The following is a 20,535-nucleotide window of genomic DNA, read 5'->3' on the forward strand; positions in this document are numbered from 1 at the left end:
CCTAGCCTATCAGCTGGGGAAGACATCACCAAGACCTGACAGAACCCTAGCCTATCAGCTGGGGAAGACATCACCAAGACCTGACAGAACCCTAGCCTATCAGCTGGGGAAGACATCACCAAGACCTGACAGAACCCTAGCCTATCAGCTGGGGAAGACATCACCAAGACCTGACAGAACCCTAGCCTATCAGCTGTGGAAGACATCACCAAGTCAAGACCTGACAGAACCCTAGCCTATCAGCTGGGGAAGACCTCACTTACAGATAGGACAGCAATGAGCAAGTTCTTCCAGAGCAAGTCCTCTTCATAGAGAGAGGGCAGGAAGGTGGCCTTGGTGATCGAGTTAAGGCAGCCCATTAAAGGGTAGAGAGGGTTGAAGAAACACAGGGTGTTGTGGAGGATCCTGGTCAGCCCGGGGTTGTCGTTCACAAAGGGCAGCTGGATGATGGAGGCAGACACCACACACAGCTGGGATCCAACAACACACACAGACCGACCGACACACACAGACACACAAATAAAAACATAGTATTATAGCTGCTCCCACATTGACACAATCATTCATCTACTTTCCCTTATCTGTTGGTTGTTTTTAAACCGATATAGAGGAACCTCCATAATAAAGACTACTCAAGGGGTTATGGTGACATTGTAAGAATGTGGCGTGAACTTTGGTAGAACGTGTGACAGGGAGTGGAGGGAAGGCTGTTGTTCTCACCATCATGGAGACCACAGAGAAGAAGTCACTGTTACTCTGGACGCCTGTGAACATGAAGGACACCACGTAGGTGAACAGGATCATAGCTGGACCAAAACCTATCAGACACAGGATCTAGAGAGAGACAGAGAGATAGACAGAGACAGAGAGAGATAAATATGGAGGAGAGTCAGTCTGAGGGAGTTTGTGTATGCGGTGCTTCTGTTTCTGTCTGACGGACCACTGCGGTGAGGTTGCTGGAGGTGAGCAGGTTGGCAGAATGGAAGGAGAAGAGGATGCTGGTCATAGTGGTCAGTATGAGGTAGTAGAAGGGGATGTCCACTGCAGCCTGACCACACCAGTACGCAGACGGGACCAGGCCAGAGATACGCAGAGTAGAACGACATTTTATCTACAACGGAGAAGAGAGAGGAGAAATCAAAACAGTCAAATGAATCCATAAAACAGTCAATTAATCAATAAAACAGTCAATGTGGAAAGCATATTCAACTAATGCTTTTTTATTTAGATCTTACAAAGGGGCGCTTGGACGTGCCTTTCAGTTTTACAAACCACAACTTATTTTTGTTCAATCAACAACGTGTTAATGTCTGAATCGGGAGATAAACTGAATGCTTGCTGACTGGCGAAAGAGCATTGGAGCAGTGCCAGACCATATCCATGGCATGTCTGCTCTTCAGTAAAATCGCCTGCTTACCTCTCTGTCTCGGGTGTGGTCCATGGCAAAGTAGGCAGGCATGCCCGCTGCTAGCATCCCCAGCATGATAGCCTCGATATAGACCAGAGCATAGGACGTGGTGAGGGGAATTTGCTGAGGAGAAGAACAGAGGGAAAGTCAAATCCTTACATCAAAATGCTTGCAGTATGATGCACACTCTTTTAGACACCTTACAACCATTTTTTTGGGGTCAATTTCGATAGAAAGATTAGATAGATACATCTAATTTATTGCTTGTGTATTTGTCTATAACAAGTTTAGATAGTCTTGACAAATGAAGCTACAATATATTCTATTGCTGTACTTACTACTGTTACGGACCCATCCCTGAGTTCATATAAGCATTAGTCTTATTGGATTTGACTTACATAGTCGAAGGGCTTGGTCCAGGTGTGGATGTGTTGTGTGTCGTTGAGACCTCGTAGGATGGCGTTACTGAGGACGTTGACTGTCATGGGCAGTGAGTGGACGGTAGTACTGTTGAACGCTACGCTGTATCTGAAACCCTGAAAGATAGAGGATAACCACACACTGTTGAACGCTAGATAACCACACACTGTTGAACGCTACGCTGTATCTTAAATGGATAAGGTGTCTGTTGTCAATGGTTCTCTGTCCGTACGTGTGTGTGTGTGTTTGTGTGTGTGTGTGTGAAGCTATACTAAACTGAAGCCCTATTACCAGACAGGAGAAGAGTCAATCAAAGACTTGGCATTTAAAGTGGCATCAGTTCCCTCTCTGTGTGGCTCTATGCCACAGACAGATAGACAGCCATGGTAAACAACAACCACTCCACTGAAGCACCCTGCCACCAATTAGGGCACTATGGCATAACAGCCCTCAGCCTTAGAGCACTCCATTTAGAACCATCAACATCATGCCCACACACACACACACAGAGAGAGAGAGAGAATGTCGCCCTTCTCCTGTATAAGAGGGGTTATTATTTTCACCTTGTTGGATCCGGTGACGTTGATGGCTGCGCTGTGAGGAGCACAGGACATGTAGTCTGTGTTCTGCATCATCTCCACCTTGATGTCCTGAGATTCCAGGTTACGGACCAAGTCGGAGATATCAGAGCCTGTGGAGTACCAGACCACAGAAAGTCACACACGTGTTTCTGTTGTGTTTCAAACCAGAGTGTTTCTAGTCTCCTATTCAGGCATTCATATTTTATGAACAAATGCTGCAAGGAACTCTCTACTGCTTGGGAAGAGATGGATAGAGAAACTATTTCAGAGCTGTAGTGATGGGAGGAAAACACAGTATTCAAGAGTATCAGTTCACAGTATAGAAGAGAGTATTGCTGTACCTGATGAGTTATGGACACTAGTAGGCTAGTGGTGTATTTCATGACTGACTGGCTGATTGGCTGGCTGGCTAACTGATGTATCTGATGAGTTCTGGACCAATAGGCTGGTGGTGTATTTCCTGACTGACTGGCGTACCTGATGAGTTCTGGACCAATAGGCTGGTGGTGTATTTCCTGACTGACTGGCGTACCTGATGAGTTCTGGACCAATAGGCTGGTGGTGTATTTCCGGGGGGCTTGGTTCGGTCTCAGCAGGTAGATGGGGGCGAACTGGCGTTCTGGAGCGTGGATCTGGATGTTCCCTGTTGCCAGAGACAACACCAGCACCGCAGCAAAGTAGACCAGGAACAATGTCAGACTGAAGAGAGGGGAGGGGGAGGAGAGAGAGAGAAAGAGTGGGGGGGGGGGGGGGGGGGGGGGAGAGGGGGAGGAGGAAGAGAGAGAAAGAGTGGGGGGGGGGGGGAGAGGGGGAGGAGGAAGAGAGAGAAAGAGTGGGGGGGAAAGGGGAGGAGAGAGAGGTAGGGGGAAGAGAAAGAGAGAAAGAGTGGGGGGGAAAGGGGAGGAGAGAGAGGTAGGGGGAAGAGAAAGAGAGAAAGAGTGGGGGGGAAAGGGGAGGAGAGAGAGGAGGGGGAAGAGAGAGAGAGAAATAGTGGGGGGGAAAGGGGAGGAGAGAGAGAAAGAGTGGGAGGAAAGGGGAGGAGAGAGGAGGGGGAAGAGAGAGAGAAAGAGTGGGGGGGAAAGGGGAGGAGAGAGGGGAGGGGGAAGAGAGAGAGAGAAAGAGTGGGGGGGAAAGGGGAGGAGAGAGGGGAGGGGGAAGAGAGAGAGAGAAAGAGTGGGGGGGAAAGGGGAGGAGAGAGAATGAGTGGGGGGAAAGGGGAGGAGAGAGAGGAGGGGGAAGAGAGAGAGAGAAATAGTGGGGGGAAAGGGGAGGAGAGAGAATGAGTGGGGGGAAAGGGGAGGAGAGAGAGGAGGGGGAAGAGAGAGAGAGAAAGAGTGGGGGGGAAAGGGGAGGAGAGAGAGGAGGGGGAAGAGAGAGAGAGAAAGAGTGGGGGGGAAAGGGGAGGAGAGAGGGGAGGGGGAAGAGAAAGAGAGAAAGAGTGGGGGGGAAAGGGGAGGAGAGAGAATGAGTGGGGGGATGGGAGGAAAGAGAGGGGGGAGAGATAAAGAGAGAGAGATAAAAAGGCAGAAGGAATTAGAGAGGGCGAGACAGACAACAATCGAACAGTCTCACAGACAAGACACATTGTTGAAAGGACAGTGCCAACACCACTATCAAATGGACCTGTGACCCAGACAGCCAGATAGTTTTGGACTTCACCCAGGCCAGTACAGAACAGTTCTAGGGTTGTGACAAATGGAAAAAATTGTATTGGCTTTCCATTAAAACGATAAGAAAAATGTATATCATTTCAGCTGCACTGCTGTCAGCAACGGTTTGGGTCTCACGGTGCGTACTTTTCAGATGGTTAAGCACTGCACCTGTACTACCATTACTGTACCTCAATGCTTTTCCTTCTCATTGAAACTTCTCAAAGTATTACCATACAGGACTTGGCTGCTGTCACTTGCCTTTCTCAGCCATTTTTCCAACTGTTAACGACGATGACGCAGTGGTGGAGAGTCGACTCCAAAATAATTGATTCCCACCGACTCCTTGCGCGTCTACTCCCATTTCTGAGGGTCAAAGATTTGATTCTGCTAGGAATCGACTCCTAAGATTTAGTATTTTTGGAACAGAGGAGACTGATTAGTTGCGGTTCTTCTGAGAACACAAAAACACTCGCATCTTTCATAGGGAGCTAGCGAGGGACGGAGAGAGAGGGGAGGGGCACATTATAGGGAGGTCGGCCACCAGGCAGACGGAGTCAGAACCGTGCACTAGGCCTATCTATCGACAATCAAAAGCTGTATCTTGCAATTTCTTGGCTTGCAATGTCTCGCAACTTCCGTAAAGCAGGGCCTATCATCAATGAATAGGCTTGGATATTCTACAGGCAACAGACCGAAGACTGAACACACACTGGCATCATTAGAGAAGAGCCAGAGCAGGCGAGCCAGCGCCAGGGAGAGAGAGGAGGGGGCAGGCCGAAAGAATGTCTTGGTAATCTGTATCTCGCAATGTCTTGTCTTGCATGCCTCACAAATTCACTAAAGTTCCCCTCTTCCTCTCTGGATTAATTTAAATTACACAACTTTCTATATAGCCTACCGTATAGTTAGGCTACAACACTGAAAATAATATGTTTGTGATAATCTCTCTCCCTCCTTCTCCCTCTCCCTCTCCATGTTGAGCATGTGGGGAGGGAACTGCTTACTTCCTTATTACCTTGCCTATAGCCTTACCTACAAGGGCACAGTGTAATGGGTTGTTATCAATAACTACATATTAGGTTAGGTAATAGAGAGGTAAGCAGTTCCCTCCCCAGACTCACGTGTAGACAAAGGCCTTCCTCTCTCTCTGCATGTTGAGCATGTGTAGCCAGGCCACGGTGCTGAACTGCTGCCTCCACAAAGCGGGACCCTGGACCGCCTCTGACTTGCTGTTGGAGAAGGTCAGTAGTCTTTGGTCAGTGTCGTCCAGAAAGGACTCGTCCCCCTCTTCCTCCACCTGCTCTTGGTTGAACACACTGTAGTCTGGAGATGGGAGGGGTAGAGAGAGAGAGAGGAAGTTGTTACCAGGCTGTAGTCTGGAGATGGGAGGGGTAGAGAGAGAGAGAGAGAGGAAGTTGTTACCAGGCTATAGTCTGGAGATGGGAGGGGTAGAGAGAGAGAGAGGAAGTTGTTACCAGGCTGTAGTCTGGAGATGGGAGGGGTAGAGAGAGAGAGAGAGGAAGTTGTTAACAGGCTGTAGTCTGGAGATGGGAGTGGTAGAGAGAGAGAGAGGAAGTTGTTACCAGGCTGTAGTCTGGAGATGGGAGGGGTAGAGAGAGAGAGAGAGGAAGTTGTTACCAGGCTACCAGGGATACCCCACCCTAAAACGGGGGTACACCAGTTCAGAAGAGATATGGAAGGGCTGACCGCCAGCTTTAAGCTGAATACAGGGGAACTAGAGAGGGCAGTCAGACAGATAGTGTTGAAGGACTGGGCGGCAGTAAGGGGAAACTGGGTTCCTAGAGATGGGAATGCGCAGGTCCTAGAGTGGGCAGATGGAGGGGCTTATGGAGATAAATTGGCACAACTCTGTGATAATCTGAGAGAATATTGTCACAGACATGCCGACTTGTCCAAAGTCCACGTGTGTAAGCAGGGAGACAGTGAGACTATTAGTCAATACCTAGAGAGACAGAGATGTGTTCAATGCAAACAGTGGATTTATTAAACAATAGGTTTATATTTTAATAAATTAATGCAACAGGTTTAAATCAGTAGATTACCGGAAGGTGGTTATGGGTTTGTTATTTATAGGTTTAGTGAATTTAATGAGACGTGGAGTTATCCGATGTGTTCTGAGAGGGGAGTTTTTTGTTTTTGTTTTTTCCCAGGATTGAGGGAAATCCCCTACAGTATATGTTAAGGGACAGTAGGAGACAACGTATCAAACATTTTTTTTAAATAGATGCCTGGAATAAAATATCACTGCTTACTTATATGAAGTAAGGGATTATATTGGCAAATTAGTGAAATATGACATTAAGAAGGGTGACAGGAACAATAGAAGGGGAAACAGATTTTCCTAAGGTGTTGATCAAATAAACGATAATGGATCATTTGATATGGGATCACATGGAGCAGATTTAGGTGTTCAATAATCATTGTGAGATTTAAAGAGGATATGATCTGAAGGGTAATCAATTAAACACAATCATTGTATACTCAAGGAATTTTGAGTGGTTTTATGGATTAGTTATGAGGAATTAGATTGATACAAACGATTATTGATGAGTTAGGACTGGGGATATCTGTATCATGTTTTGTGTGTACTTACCATCTTTAGATTACTGATGGCAATTGAAGGTTAACAAAATGTATAATTTCTCTTCCAGGAGAAAGAGATTGCTTATCTCATTGGAATGTTGCCCAGGGCTACGGGGAGCAGTTTAGTGGAGTTAGGCAGTATTTAGGTCATAAAAGGGAGCTACCAAATTAAGTGGGGCCTGGCTATTTTTGGTTGTTGTTTTTCAATTGGGTTTTTCAAATAAAAAACAACACACCTAGTATGATGTTTATAAAGGGTTGTTATTTTGATTTTAGGGGGTTTTCAACAGGTCAGAGGTGATAAGTCTTTCTGTTTTGACTGAGTTTAGGGTATATATGATTTCTTATGAGAATAAATGTATTGACGACTTAATGAACACTTGGGATAAGTAACATTTATGAAATATTTAGAATGATGGTAATGTTTAGTATACTACGGGATGGAACAGTTCGTTGAAAAATTTCAATTGCCTCTGAACTCTGTTTTGACTTTCTGGTGTTAATTAATCATCCACACTGGTAATTCTAAAGGCATGAGAGGAGGACTTTAAGATAGTTTATTTTACCAAGTTGAGTGTTAATTTATAATACTGTGAAAAGTGTGAAGAAGATTATAATTTGGTAATAATATATATGATTTGATCCATAAAATAACAGAAGAGAGAGAGAGCTTTCCCTGAATGAGGGATACCTGTTGCTAGTCAATTGTTATAATCTTGGATTACTTTTACAGGATAGAAGTAAGTTGAGGTATTATCAAATGTTGTCAGCAGGGTTAAAACACTTCTCTGGGCCCAGTCAGCTGTCAAAAGAGGAGGTTTCGATAGATAGAGATCTACTTATAGAGCGCTACAGTAGGGCCCCAATTAAGGAAGTTCACAGATGGGTGAAGCTAGGCGCAGTAAATAAGGAAGGAATATGGTTCAAAGACAGATTACCAATTCTCCCGGAATTACTGTTTAGATATGCTGCCATATTGACACACCGTTCTTGTGATCATTTTGACCCCACGGGGTGAGATCTTGCGTGGAGCCCCAGATCGAGGGAGATTATCAGTGGTCTTGTATGTCTTCCATTTCCTAATAATTGCTCCCACAGTTGATTTCTTCAAACCAAGCTGCTTACCTATTGCTGATTCAGTCTTCCCAGCCTGGTGCAGGTCTACAATTTTGTTTCTGGTGTCCTTTGACAGCTCTTTGGTCTTGGCCATAGTGGAGTTTGGAGTGTGACTGTTTGAGGTTGTGGACAGGTGTCTTTTATACTGATAACAAGTTCAAACAGGTGCCATTAATACAGGTAACGAGTGGAGGACAGAGGAGCCTCTTAAAGAAGAAGTTACAGGTCTGTGAGAGCCAGAAATCTTGCTTGTTTGTAGGTGACCAAATACTTATTTTCCACCATAATTTGCAAATAAATTCATTAAAAATCCTACAATGTGATTTTCTGGAGAATTTTTTTTTCTCAATTTGTCTGTCATAGTTCACGTGTACCTATGATGAAAATTACAGGCCTCTCTCATCTTTTTAAGTGGGAGAACTTGCGAAATTGGTGGCTGACTAAATACTTTTTTCCCCCACTGTATAAACTGATAGAATGTTTTTCCCCCACTGTGTGTGTGTGTGTGTGTGTGTGTGTGTGTGTGTGTGTGTATGTATATATATATATTAAAGTGTTTGGAAGACCTTACAGAATGCCACAGTTGGTAGGACCAGAACAGGCAGACATAGAACTAGAGAATACACTAGCAGAACACATGAGAAAATTGTTCGTTAACCGTACACGTATGTCTAAGAATTTGTGTCCTACAGGAGAATTAAAGGAGAAGGTGATTCATTGTATATAACCTGGAGACTGGGTGTGGATCCAATCGTTGAGGAAAAAGGATTGAAAGCAGTTACGCTGGGAGGGACCATACCAAGTCCTATTGGTAACTGCCTTCGCTATAAGAATAGCTGAGAGAGCCACTTGGGTCCACGTTACCCACTGCAAAAAGGTAGGCCCACATACCAACACCGTTGAACACACACAGAGTTAAAGAGAAGAACTGACCCACTAGGGTTCGGAGGTAAACTCTGTTAACGAAGAAACCCTACCCCGACCTTTCATCACTGTGGGGTGTTTATAGAGGTGTGGGTATGGGGAAGTACCAGGCAGGTGGGTCAGGGACAGGATTGGGATGGCGGTTTTGGGGATTTTGGGGGACTCTGAGCTGCATCATCATGTTAACCATATTATGGATTAATCCAGGTCAACCTAAACAGGGAAATGATGAACAAAATAATACCAAGGCACTGATTCGATCTCGTAGAAATACTGAAACCAAGAAAGACTATTGGGGGAATGATTATTTTTTTAATAGTTAAAGTCAGTTTAGGACAAGATGGGGGATTCAAGATACCATTCGACTTCTCCCATGAAGAGATAGGAGGTTTTGGGGGCTTTGGTAAGAAGGGGGCGTGTACAAGAAAGTTAGGTCCTAGAAGGTATGGTAAATACATTTACACTGGGGAACGCTCATGTCCTTGGGCAAGGGTGTTTAAACATACCTGGGAACATACTATGAGAATGGAATGGACGCAGCACACCGATGGGGAATTAAACAAAACCATGATAAATGTAAAACGGAACTGGTGATAACGGTAAAGTCAATTATGCAAGATGATAAGCAAGGAACTATTGGGTCTGTGTTGATGATGTCGGGGCAAATACATGTGTGAGGCTCATTTTTCAGGAGAGAAATGAATCTTCCACCCCCGAGACAGAACAGCAGGTAGATCTAATGTTATCACCAGAGGTACCAAAAAACGAGTTTAATACCCCTTGGAAGGCCCTCAAAAGGAATCCTAAATAGCACTAAACCAACAAGGGTATACTATTTCCTCTTGCAGGAAATTAACCAAGGAGAAGTAGAAGGAATTTCAAATGAGAACTTCTGGGTAAGGTGGATGAACTACACAGCTAGGGCGTTGGGTCAAACTAATTGTTATGCCTGTTCAACAGGTAGGCCAACCCTTGTAACTGCACCTATGCCTCAGACCATGTTCTCTTGTGTGATAGATTTGGGATCAAACCAAACCTCACCTAATTGTTCTGATATTAAAATAACCACTCTTAAAAAGGATAATACCAAGGCACCTCAATTCACCATGAACCCCAGAGATGATCAATGTTATAGACACCAAAGTAATGCGAATCACAGATCAAATTGGAGAAGGGTTTACAACAACGTTTTTCTGGTGGGTTACAATTGATAAAAATGTTGACTGGATTAATGACATCTACAAAGGTTCGTTAATTAGACAAGGGATGCAGTGAAGAGAATCTCAGGCCAACTATCCGCCACCTCACTCATGACCTGCAGAATAGTTTGGTTCTCGAAATGCTTTTAGCAGAGAAGGGCGGATTTGCAAGATGGTGGGAGGTCATTGTTGTATGTTTATCCCCAACAATACAGCCCCAGATGGTACAGTAACTAGAGCACTGGCAGGTCTCACTGCATTAAGCAAAGAATGGGCTGAGAACTGGGGGGTGAATACATCAATGACTGGTTGGTTTGATAACATGTTTGGTAAATGGAAAACTATTGTTGTAACTATTCTGGGTGCAGCTATAGCTTCTATGGGTATACTTGTTCTTTGTGGATGTTGTCTTATTCCCTGTGTCCGAGGGTTGGTGAGCAAGGCGTTGGAGAATGCAGTATCACAGCAGATGGTGAGATACGGCCCAATCCCGGACTCCGACCAACCGAATGAAGAATATGACCCACCAGGCTTGGTGGAGAACGACGACGATTCAGATAGTTTGAGACTGGATGTTTTCCTAGAACTATAAATCTCTAGTTTAAAAGTTATTGTAATGATATTTTGTGTATTAAAGTCTTCTTTTAAGTATGATGTACTAGTTAACCGATGTTGCAGGACGTGATGAAGCAAATGTTCTTCACTATAGGCTTAGACTGTTGTTTCCAGATAGTGGGTAAACAGGTTAGGTACCATTGCTAAAGAGTAACGTTACGCTTTTAATCATGGGGTAAACCTGATGAACCTGTATTGAATGAGACAATTTTTTATGTTTTTATATGCAAATCAAATTATATGCTTCAATGTGTGTGATTAATTTCTATAACAACATATATTTTGTGAGTATGTGTGTAATATTTAGTCAAAGGGTTGATTGATAGAATAATTATTAATGACTAATTATTACACCCTGAAACTGTGTGAAATGTGTTAGAATGTGTGAGTGTAGGACCAGTAAAGACTGACATTGAGCTACTATTTAGCAATGTGAGTAAGAGTTAGACCAGACAACAAAGGACAAGGAGAACTGTCTACAGACAACTGAGAAACCAAAATAACTGAGGAATTTAGGGAGGAGAGAAACTGTTAGGCTTGGAAGAGTGCATGTGTGTGTGTATTTGTGTGTGTGTGTGTGTGTGTGTGTGTACTGATGGTCAGGAGAGCAGTTTTAAAGTGGAAAACTACAGCCTGCCTAAAGAGGGGAGGGATTTTTGTATGACGTGTGAGTATAAAAGATGGACTCTGAAATTGTGATGGCAGAATTCTCAATGAATAAATCTCTGACTATGCAGACCGGGACTCTGTCCGTTTCTTAAATCCAAAAGACTTACAACCTTTTGGGAAACGCACAGAGACTCTGAAATAGTTTGTTAAATAATTCACATAACAGAGAGGAAGTTGTTACTAGGCTGTAGTCTGGAGATGGGAGGGGTATAGAGAGACAGGAAGTTGTTACTAGGCTAGTCAACAGGGTCATATTATTTAGGGCACACTGTAGAAAAACTGTTTGCAATGGAAAACGAAAACTAGTGTTTCTAATTGGAGAAGTTCAGGAAGTTCTCTCCCTGTTTCAGTCTGTTTGGTGCCTAATGAATATACGACCCAGGTATCACATACGTTAGAGAGGACAGGCTGCTCTGACCATCATAAAGGGTTACTATAGAAGGAGGAAAAGGAAGGAAGGAAGGAAGGAAGGAAGGAAGGAAGGAAGGAAGGAAGGAAGGAAGGAAAGAAAGAAGGCTCACCAGCCTGGTCCACCTCAGCCTCTGCCTCCAGACGCAGAAACACGTCCTCCAGCGTCGTCATGGACACCCCGTAGTTGATGATGCCCAGGTCTGGCCTGCAGTCTAGTTCTGAGAACAATCCTGAGAAAGAGAGTGAAGTCAAGGTACAGTAAGTACAGAACCACAGATCTAAAACTCTAACTGCTACACAAGAACCATAGAAATAGAATTCCTAGAAGGGGAACAGCCCCTCGTACCATAGCAATTTGACTGCCCCCTCATGGGTACACTTAGTAGAAATTATATGTCTATGATAGAAACCAACAATTGAGCCTCATTTCAGAGATTGGTTCCTGACCAGAAAATGTGTCCATGCTTTCGAAAGGGAGGGTGAAAGTCAGCTCCGCCTCTTGTTGCCGTGACAACTGTGCCTTGGGGACGTGGTGCTTGACCATTGAGGTGACACTATCCGCCTTGCACCCTTCACCAACAGACATTCTATAGGAAGGGAAAAAGTGTAATTCAGCTGTGGTATGCATGCATCAACCTTACAATTATCAGAAAACAACTTGTATAATATAAAGAAATGTGCTGGAGGGCTCAAATGGGCCAAAACTCTTTAGCTCTGGATACGTTTTATAGTGTGTTTTGAGTGAAAATTGGAGAGCTGTCTGCCGAACTAACCTGAGGTGGTATCCTACTCCACACTTGGTCTTGAGATACAGGGACGAACCAACACACTTGAGTTGGCCCTGAGAGATCACAGCTTTGCGGTCTGGATGAAGGGCACGGGAAAAGACCGAAATCGAGAAAGAGATTGAGAGGAATCGTGATAGAGAGTGAAAGATAATCGCTGTCAGTGTATTGAAGGATATAGAGAACCCTGCTACAGATGAACACATTGTGGGACATGGAGCAGAAAGAGATGGGTGTACCGGCCAGTATGTCTGCCTCATCCATGTAGTGCGTGCTGAGCACTGTGACTCTGCCTGCTCTGCGACTCTTCAGCAGAGACCACACCTGGTGTCTGGAACAGGGGTCCATACCAGCTGTTGGCTCATCCAGGAGCAGGATCTAAACATGCACATACACACACGCACGCACATACACACACGCACGCACACACACGCGCACACACACACACACACACGCGCACACACACACACACACACGAGTGAAACAGTGTGAGAGATTATTCAAATATGAAATTATCAAAACCGGAGCAACATTTGTCTTGTGACGATAGTCAGTCAATTCAAGTTTTACTGATCCAGCTACCTTGGGGTCTCCCAGGACGGCTATGCCCACAGACAGCTTCCTCTTCTGGCCTCCACTCAGGTTCTTAGCCTGGGCATCCATGATCTTCTCCAGATCTAGATCCTTCAGCACCTTGGTCACCTAACGGACAGATTGATCATATGGCAGAGACAAAAATCAGCTTCACACCTCACATACAACACTGAATATAGTAGCAATCTTGTGAGTTGAAGCTGAAATAGCTAAAGAAGCCCAATTCCCAAATCCATTCAGCAGGACACAGTGAATGATACACTCTCACTCGCACACTCACTCACCTCACTGTCAATGTCAGCGGGGAGAATCCCTTTAATGGCAGCGAATATCCTCAGGTGCTCTTCTACAGTCAGCACGTCAAAGATGATGTTGAACTGAGGGCAGATGCCCACCAGCTGCCTCATCTCTGCCCCCTCTGCAATCTCTGCCACTGGGGAGCCGTAGATAGAGGCGTGGCCGTCGGTCGGAGGGCAGATCCCACACAGGATGTTCATCAGAGTGGATTTCCCCGCTCCGCTGTGGCCCACGAGGGCTGTGATCTGACCCTCGTAGATGTCAAAGGTCAAGCCTGGATAGAAGGGAGGGGGGAAAGAGGGAAATTAACAACATAGAGTAAATAAACAATAAAAACGCACTATTTACATTAACGTTTTAGTCATTTAGCAGACGCTCTTATCCAGAGCGACTTACAGTAGTGTGTGCATACATTTTCATACTTTTTTGAATCAAACCCCTTAACCATTGCACTGCAAGCGCCATGCTCTACCATCTGAGCTACACGAGATCGTGTGGCTCAATTCAAAATATATAAAAGCGACACAAAAAAAAAAACATTAAAGTGCTATAAATCACACAGATAACATGCCCCTCCCCTTTGTATTCAGAAACATGTGATAATGAGGAATAGGCCTCACCCCTCAGAGCTTCCACGATGCTGTCCTTGTCTTTGTACACCTTGCAGATGTTGTTAATGCTGTCAGGGTGGGGATACACAGAGACAAGACGAGGGTCAACAACAACAGGTTTCAATCTGACCCGCAGTCTTTCTGGGTCAAAGCTAATGGAAGTGTCCAGGCTGGCAGCAGACCAAGCCGGTGGGTTCCTCTTCTACGTCAGGTTCACATCTATATCGATTCAGCTCGGTTGAGGTTTTCTTTTCCTCTGGTAACTAACTCTTACATGCTGACCAGACCGCCCGCGTTGCGCGCGCATGTGTTAAATTTACACATACAAGTTATTCAAATCATTACACTCACGCGTGTCAACGAGCATCTGCGTAGCCAGGCGCTAAAATAGAACTTGGTTCTATTTGAGACGCTCGACGCGCTGCAAGTCACGCCTCTCCCATCTACTCATTGGTTTTTACGAGCATATACCCACGTGGGTGATTGAAAGATGAACACGTTCTTCACTCCAGTCCAGTTGGTGGTAGTAATGCACCTTAAAGTTGGTTGCCAACCGCCATATAAATCTACAGAAGAAGAAAATGAACGAGGAGAGCTTAATCAAAGAAAACAAACAAAAAACTATCTGTGGATGAATTGTCGGAGTAGAGAACACGATTTTGTGTGACTCAAAATGGGTCAAAATTCTAAAAAGACCCAGCAAAAAAAAGGACCATATGCATTTCAGGTAAAATAACAACCCAATGTTTATCTCCCAGGACAAATTAGCTAGCAACAGCAAGCTAGCTAAATGTCCATTAATATTTCATATGTGTCCCCAAACTAATATAGTTGGTTCACAGTTGCTTTTGGTATTTTAACCTGCATGACATTTGTATTTGTATTTATTATGGATCCCCATTAGCTCCTGCCAAGGCACCAGCTACTCTTCCTGGGATCCGGCAAAATTAAGGCAGTTATAAAAATTTTAAAACATTTCAATACATTCATAACAGATTTCACAACACACTAAGTGTGTGCCCTCAGGCCCCTACTCCACTACCACATATCTACAACACAAAATCCATGTGTACGTGTGTGTATAGTGTGTATGTTATCATGTGTGTGTATGCATGTGTCTGTGCCTGTGTTTGTGTTGCTTCACAGTCCCCGCTGTTCCATAAGGTGTATTTTTATCTGTAAAAAAAATAAAAAATCTGATTCTACTGCTTGCATCAGTTACCTGATGTGGAATAGAGTTCCATGTAGTCATGGCTCTATGTAGTACTGTGCGCCTGCCATAGTCTGTTCTGGACTTGGGGACTGTGAAGAGACCTCTGGTGGCATGTCTTGTGTGGTATGCATGGGTGTCTGAGCTGTGTGCTAGCGTCTGGTGGGGCTAGACAAAAGCAACATACGCATGCGCGGAGACGGTTTGGTCATCATGTTAGAGCCTGTATTTCTGTCCTGGAAAGTCAATGGGTCCAGGCAGGTTTCTCCATAAGGTAACCGGATATATCAGCCCAATCCGGACCGGCCGCGTTGAGGCTACCACAGAGTCTATTTTCAAACCCACTTGTTACAGCGAGACACAAGCGTTCTCTTCCAGTCAGGGAAGGGAGCAATTATGATAAGAAATAAATACAATCTGCACAGCAACATTTCATATGAGGCACCATGAGAACTGACGTGAAGAGATAGTGGCTCTTATCTAACAGGGGCAGTGATGTACCCGATTCACACTCTGTCTGCTGCAGAGAGACGAGACAGCATGAGAAAACGAGTTTTGATCAGTCAGGGAAATAAGTGCTGAAAACATGTTGACTCACTATTTAAAAAGAAGAGGGAGAACAAGCTATAGGATGGAAAATACTGGTGTTATGGTGCAGCTACAGCCGACTAGCGCTACCTAGCAAAGATACATATTTTTATTATATTTTTTCTCTCCAAATTGATACTTGGAGTCAAAGTATCAATATAATATCATCCAAAATAATATCACAGTATGTAACTATACATTTTCCCCCCATCACTACCCATAGGGCAGGAGCCTATCTCCTGTTTCTGTAGCATGAGGCAGCTTGATGTACACTACCTAGACAGCACGCCTCCAGCAACTATGGTGGATGCGTAACCAGGCCAGCCCAGTACAGTTTGGTTTGGATCAGTAGTGTGGAACGGGTATAAAAGGGGAGGCTCTTACCAGATGGCTTCTTTCCCTCTGAACTCCAAAGACACCGGCTCCACAGACTCATCCAGACCTGGGGCCCCGTTCACCTCCGTCTCGTACACAGAGCGCATCTCGACGTAGCGCTTACTGCGCTTGGACCAATAGGACGGCTTCAGGAAGTAGACCAGGGACCGCCGCATGCCAAACTCACCTGGATAAGGAATATGGAAGGGTTACAGAATATAGTTTGAGATACAGAGACATTTCTTTCTTGAAAAAACGGATGCTCTCAATTAGACTAAGCTGGATGAAGAGGTTATTACATTTCTGTTTCCTTCCAAAAGAGAAGATAACAGGACAGGACAGAAGACAACAGGACAGGACATAACAGGAAGGGACATGAGACAGGAAGGGACAGGAGACAAACCAGAAGAGAACTGTACCGTACCAGGTAGGACCTGGTCCAAGTAGACAGCCAGCAGCAGGTAGAGTATACTGTCCAGGACCAGCATTAGGAGGGGGGCGTAGAGCGGATGGGGGCCGTTGGCCAGGGTAGAGAACACTGCTCCGTCGCCATGGGCCTCCAGGTAAACCACCTAGACACACAGAGAATAGAACATAATAGCTGTATTCCATGGGGGATGGTGTCTGTAGACATTTCCCACTTTGTCCTGGACAACCTTGACGATAAAATCTAGTCAATGTGGCTGTAGTGCTGGTATCCAGGTGATATTGACATTCATAATGGGTCGTGTTCCCAGAGTTGAAACAGAACACGTTTTTAACCCGTTTCACAACAGAAAATTAGCGCTTCTATTGGACAAGTCCAGGTAGTCGCTCCCTGTTTGGTGCTCATAAACACGACCCAGTAGTGCCATGGGCGTTGACTGTCTTGGTTACCTGTGCGATACCGATGGAGAATGCGCTGGGGGACAGCAGACAGAGAACCCAGACCAGCGGCTGGGGAAAGTCCTTCATCAGGACAGTAAACAGGGACAGGCAGCCGAACACCACAGTCAGCATGGAGCCCACCGTACTGGCAAACTTGGGCTTCTTAAACAGAGGGGTCAACATGAAGGAAAAGAAGATCTGGGGAAAGATAATAGGCTTTAAAAGGGGTAGTTCACATTTTATAGGTTTGACTTCGAATGGAAACGATAACAGTCTAGTAGGTAAGTCAAAAATACGCTTAATAAAAAAAAAAAAAATCCCTTTATTATGGCCTGTCAGCCAAAGCAAGTCAACCCAATGCAGCTTCATATCTATTGGTAGAGGGGAGTTTGGCATTTTGGCAATGTAGCCCTTTATCTACTTCCCCAGAGTCAGATGAACTCGTGGATGAAATGTTTCTCTCTGTGTGCAGTTTGAAGGAAATTGCTAACTAGCATTAGTGCAATGACTGGAAGCATGGTAGAAGATACCATAAGACTTCCAGTCAATGTGCTAACGCTAATTAGCATTGGCTAGCAAAACTACCTCTAACTTCCTTCATACTGGATACAGAGACATAAAAATGGTATCCATGAGTTCATCAGACTCTGGGGAAGTAGGTAAAGGGCTTCATTGCTAAAATCCCAAAGTATCCCTTTAAAGGTCAGTAATATCCTATAGTAACTGAAATGAGGAAGTCAATCTCAGGTCTAATCCATGACACACATGGCACATTAAAGGGAAATGTCATGTCATGAACCAACCAGGGCTCATCAGAGGTACTCACAGAGGAGATGCCGTAGAGGAAGATGAGGAGGAAGATGATGATGAAGTTACTGTTGGGGAAGAGGGCTGTGTAGGTAGCGATGATGGTCATGAGGATGGACATGGTGGTGACCAGAGCTGCATACAGCAGGCCCCACGATAGCCTGTTGAAACATCAACACACATCTTTGTAGAGAAAAACTGTAAGTCGCTCTGGATAAGAGCGTCTGCTAAATGACTAAAATGTAAATGTAAATATCATATCACCATAGTCCTTTCTTTATTAAGTTAAAAGCCTTTATAACATAGACAGCTAAATATTTCTTAAAAGACCTACACTACCAGTCAAAAGTTTAGACACACCTACTAATTCAAGGGTTTTTCTTTATAAAAAAAAAACCCATTGTAGAATAATAGTGAAGACATCAAAACTATGAAATAACACACATGGAATCATGTAGTAACCAAAAATGTGTTAAATAAATCAAAATATTTTATATTTGAGATTCTTCAAATAGCCACCCTTTGCCTTGATGACAGCTTCGCACACAATTGGCATTCTCTCAACCAGCTTCATGAGGTAGTCACCTGGAATGCATTTTAATTACCAGGTGTGCCTTCTTAAAAGTGCATTTGTGGAATTTATTTCCTTCTTAATGCGTTTGAGCCAATCAGTTGTGTTGTGACAAGGTAGGGGGGTATACATTTTTTTTACATTTTAGTCATTTAGCAGACGCTCTTATCCAGAGCGACTTACAGTTAGTGAGTGCATACATTTATTTTTTTCATACTGGTCCCCCGTGGGTAACGAACCCACAACCCTGGCATTGCAAACGCCATGCTCTACCAACTGAGCTACACGGGACCATGTATACAGAAGATAGCACTATTTGGTAAAAGACCAAATCCATATTATGTCAAGAACAGCTCAAATAAGCAAAGAGAAACGACAGTCCATCATTACTTTAAGACATGAAGGTCAGTCAATACGGAACATTTCAAGAACTTTGAAAGTTTCTTCAAGTGCAGTCGCAAAAACCATCAAGCGCTATGATGAAACTGGCTCTCATGAGGACTGCCACAGGACCCGGAGTTACCTCTGCTGCAGAGGATAAGTTCATTAGAGTTACCAGCCTCAGAAATTGCAGCCCAAATAAATGCTTCAAAGAGTTCAAGTAACAGACACATCTCAACATCAACTTTTCAGAGGGGACTGCGTGAATCAGGCCTTCATGGTCGAATTGCTGCAAAGAAACCACTACTAAAGGACACCAATAAGAAGAAGAGACCTGCTTGGGCCAAGAAACACGAGCAATGGACATTAGACCGGTGGAAATCTGTCCTTTGGTCTGATGAGTCCAAATTTGAGATTTTTGGTTCAAACCGCTGTGTCTTTGTGAGACGCGGTGTGGGTAAACGGATGATCTCCGCATGTGTAGTTCCCACCGTAAAGCATGGAATAGGAGGTGTTATGGTGTGGGGGTGCTTTGTTGGTGACACTGTCTGTGATTTATTTAGAATTCAAGGTACACTTAACCAGCATGGCTACCACAGCATTCTGCAGCGATATGCCATCCCATCTGGTTTGTGCTTAGTGGGACTATCATTTGTTTTTCAACAGGACAATGACCCAACACACCTCCAGGCTGTGTAAGGGCTATTTTACTAAGAAGGAGAGTGATGGAGTGCTGCATCAGATGAGCTGGCCTCCACAATCCCCCGACCTCAACCCAATTGACATGGTTTGGGATGAGTTGGAAGGCAGAGTGAAGGAAAAGCAGCCAACAAGTGCTCAGCATATGTGGGAACTCCAAGACTGTTGGAAAAGCATTCCAGATTAAGTTGGTTGAGAGAATGCCAAGAGTGTGCAAAGCTGTCATCAAGGCTATTCGAAGAATCTCAAATATAAAATATATTGGATTTGTTTAAGACTTTTTTTGGTTACTACATGATTCCATATGTGTTATTTCATAGTTTTGATGTCTTCACTATTATTCTACAATGTAAAAATAGTAAAAATAAAGAAAAACCCTTGCATGAGTAGGTGTGTCCAAACTTTTGACTGGTACTGTAGATGGTATGGTACCACTCAATCTGGTTTCATGAACTAATGGAAATTATTTATGGCAATATATTTAAAAATAAGATTAGTGCTTTTTGAGGTCGGTTCAGTTGTTTCGGTTTGATAAAAAAAAAAAAAAACACGATTTTATTATTTCAATCATTTTTTTAAACATTACATTCATTTTGCATTATTTGGGTTGAATGCTGTAACACAGAATAAAACAATTGATAAAAGTCCCATGATGGTAGTGACTGCCCATTACTGCTAATCACTTATTAACATTACTTTAATAAAATATTTCAGGTGTTGTGTTTATTAAATCTGTTCTATTTGACTATTATTTCATTCCAAGTCATCATCTCATCTCTATAGAGCTGCTGCCTATGCTGTCTGATAAAACTATTTTAGTAGTTCTTCAAAGTAAATAAGGCATACTTTTATGACTGCTGAATACCAACCATCAATCACTTAGATGATGTATTTTCAGGTAGAGATACCTCGCTTGATTGCGCATTCTTCTGTCTCTTACGTAGCAGGCGTAAAAGAAACAGACCGGACAAGTAGCCGCGCAATGGATTATGGTCATAGTAGTTAATTATCACATTTTCTGCGTTACAACTATGTATGCCTGTTGGAAACTACAACTCCCTAGTATCGCACAGTTCGGGCATGATCTGATTTATCTTTCGAGAAACTGCAGCGCACATCATTGAGCTCACAGAAAAACCCAGAACGAAATG

The 20,535-nt window shown here is 44.0% G+C and overlaps 1 protein-coding gene across 1 annotated transcript in view; it reads right to left on the reverse strand.

The window, feature by feature from the left end:
• The window catches only part of LOC311101052 (cholesterol transporter ABCA5-like), a 46,918-nt gene that overhangs the window by 19,008 nt on the left and 7,375 nt on the right, over positions 1 to 20,535 (reverse strand). Inside the window, exons 7-25 of the mRNA XM_084142086.1 lie at positions 17,753 to 17,894; positions 16,936 to 17,124; positions 16,484 to 16,631; positions 16,069 to 16,246; positions 13,896 to 13,954; positions 13,263 to 13,549; positions 12,967 to 13,086; positions 12,624 to 12,762; positions 12,373 to 12,463; positions 12,047 to 12,186; positions 11,710 to 11,829; positions 5,183 to 5,384; positions 2,942 to 3,108; positions 2,392 to 2,519; positions 1,807 to 1,944; positions 1,418 to 1,531; positions 941 to 1,111; positions 721 to 834; positions 264 to 470 (exon numbers count right to left, since the gene is read on the reverse strand). Of these exons, the coding sequence (XP_083998212.1) occupies positions 264 to 470; positions 721 to 834; positions 941 to 1,111; positions 1,418 to 1,531; positions 1,807 to 1,944; positions 2,392 to 2,519; positions 2,942 to 3,108; positions 5,183 to 5,384; positions 11,710 to 11,829; positions 12,047 to 12,186; positions 12,373 to 12,463; positions 12,624 to 12,762; positions 12,967 to 13,086; positions 13,263 to 13,549; positions 13,896 to 13,954; positions 16,069 to 16,246; positions 16,484 to 16,631; positions 16,936 to 17,124; positions 17,753 to 17,894 (2,854 nt within the window). The remainder of the gene's footprint in view (positions 1 to 263; positions 471 to 720; positions 835 to 940; positions 1,112 to 1,417; positions 1,532 to 1,806; positions 1,945 to 2,391; positions 2,520 to 2,941; positions 3,109 to 5,182; positions 5,385 to 11,709; positions 11,830 to 12,046; positions 12,187 to 12,372; positions 12,464 to 12,623; positions 12,763 to 12,966; positions 13,087 to 13,262; positions 13,550 to 13,895; positions 13,955 to 16,068; positions 16,247 to 16,483; positions 16,632 to 16,935; positions 17,125 to 17,752; positions 17,895 to 20,535) is intronic.

The sequence above is a fragment of the Coregonus lavaretus genome (assembly GCF_964263955.1).
Source record: "Coregonus lavaretus genome assembly, chromosome: 25".
NCBI lineage: Eukaryota > Metazoa > Chordata > Actinopteri > Salmoniformes > Salmonidae > Coregonus > Coregonus lavaretus.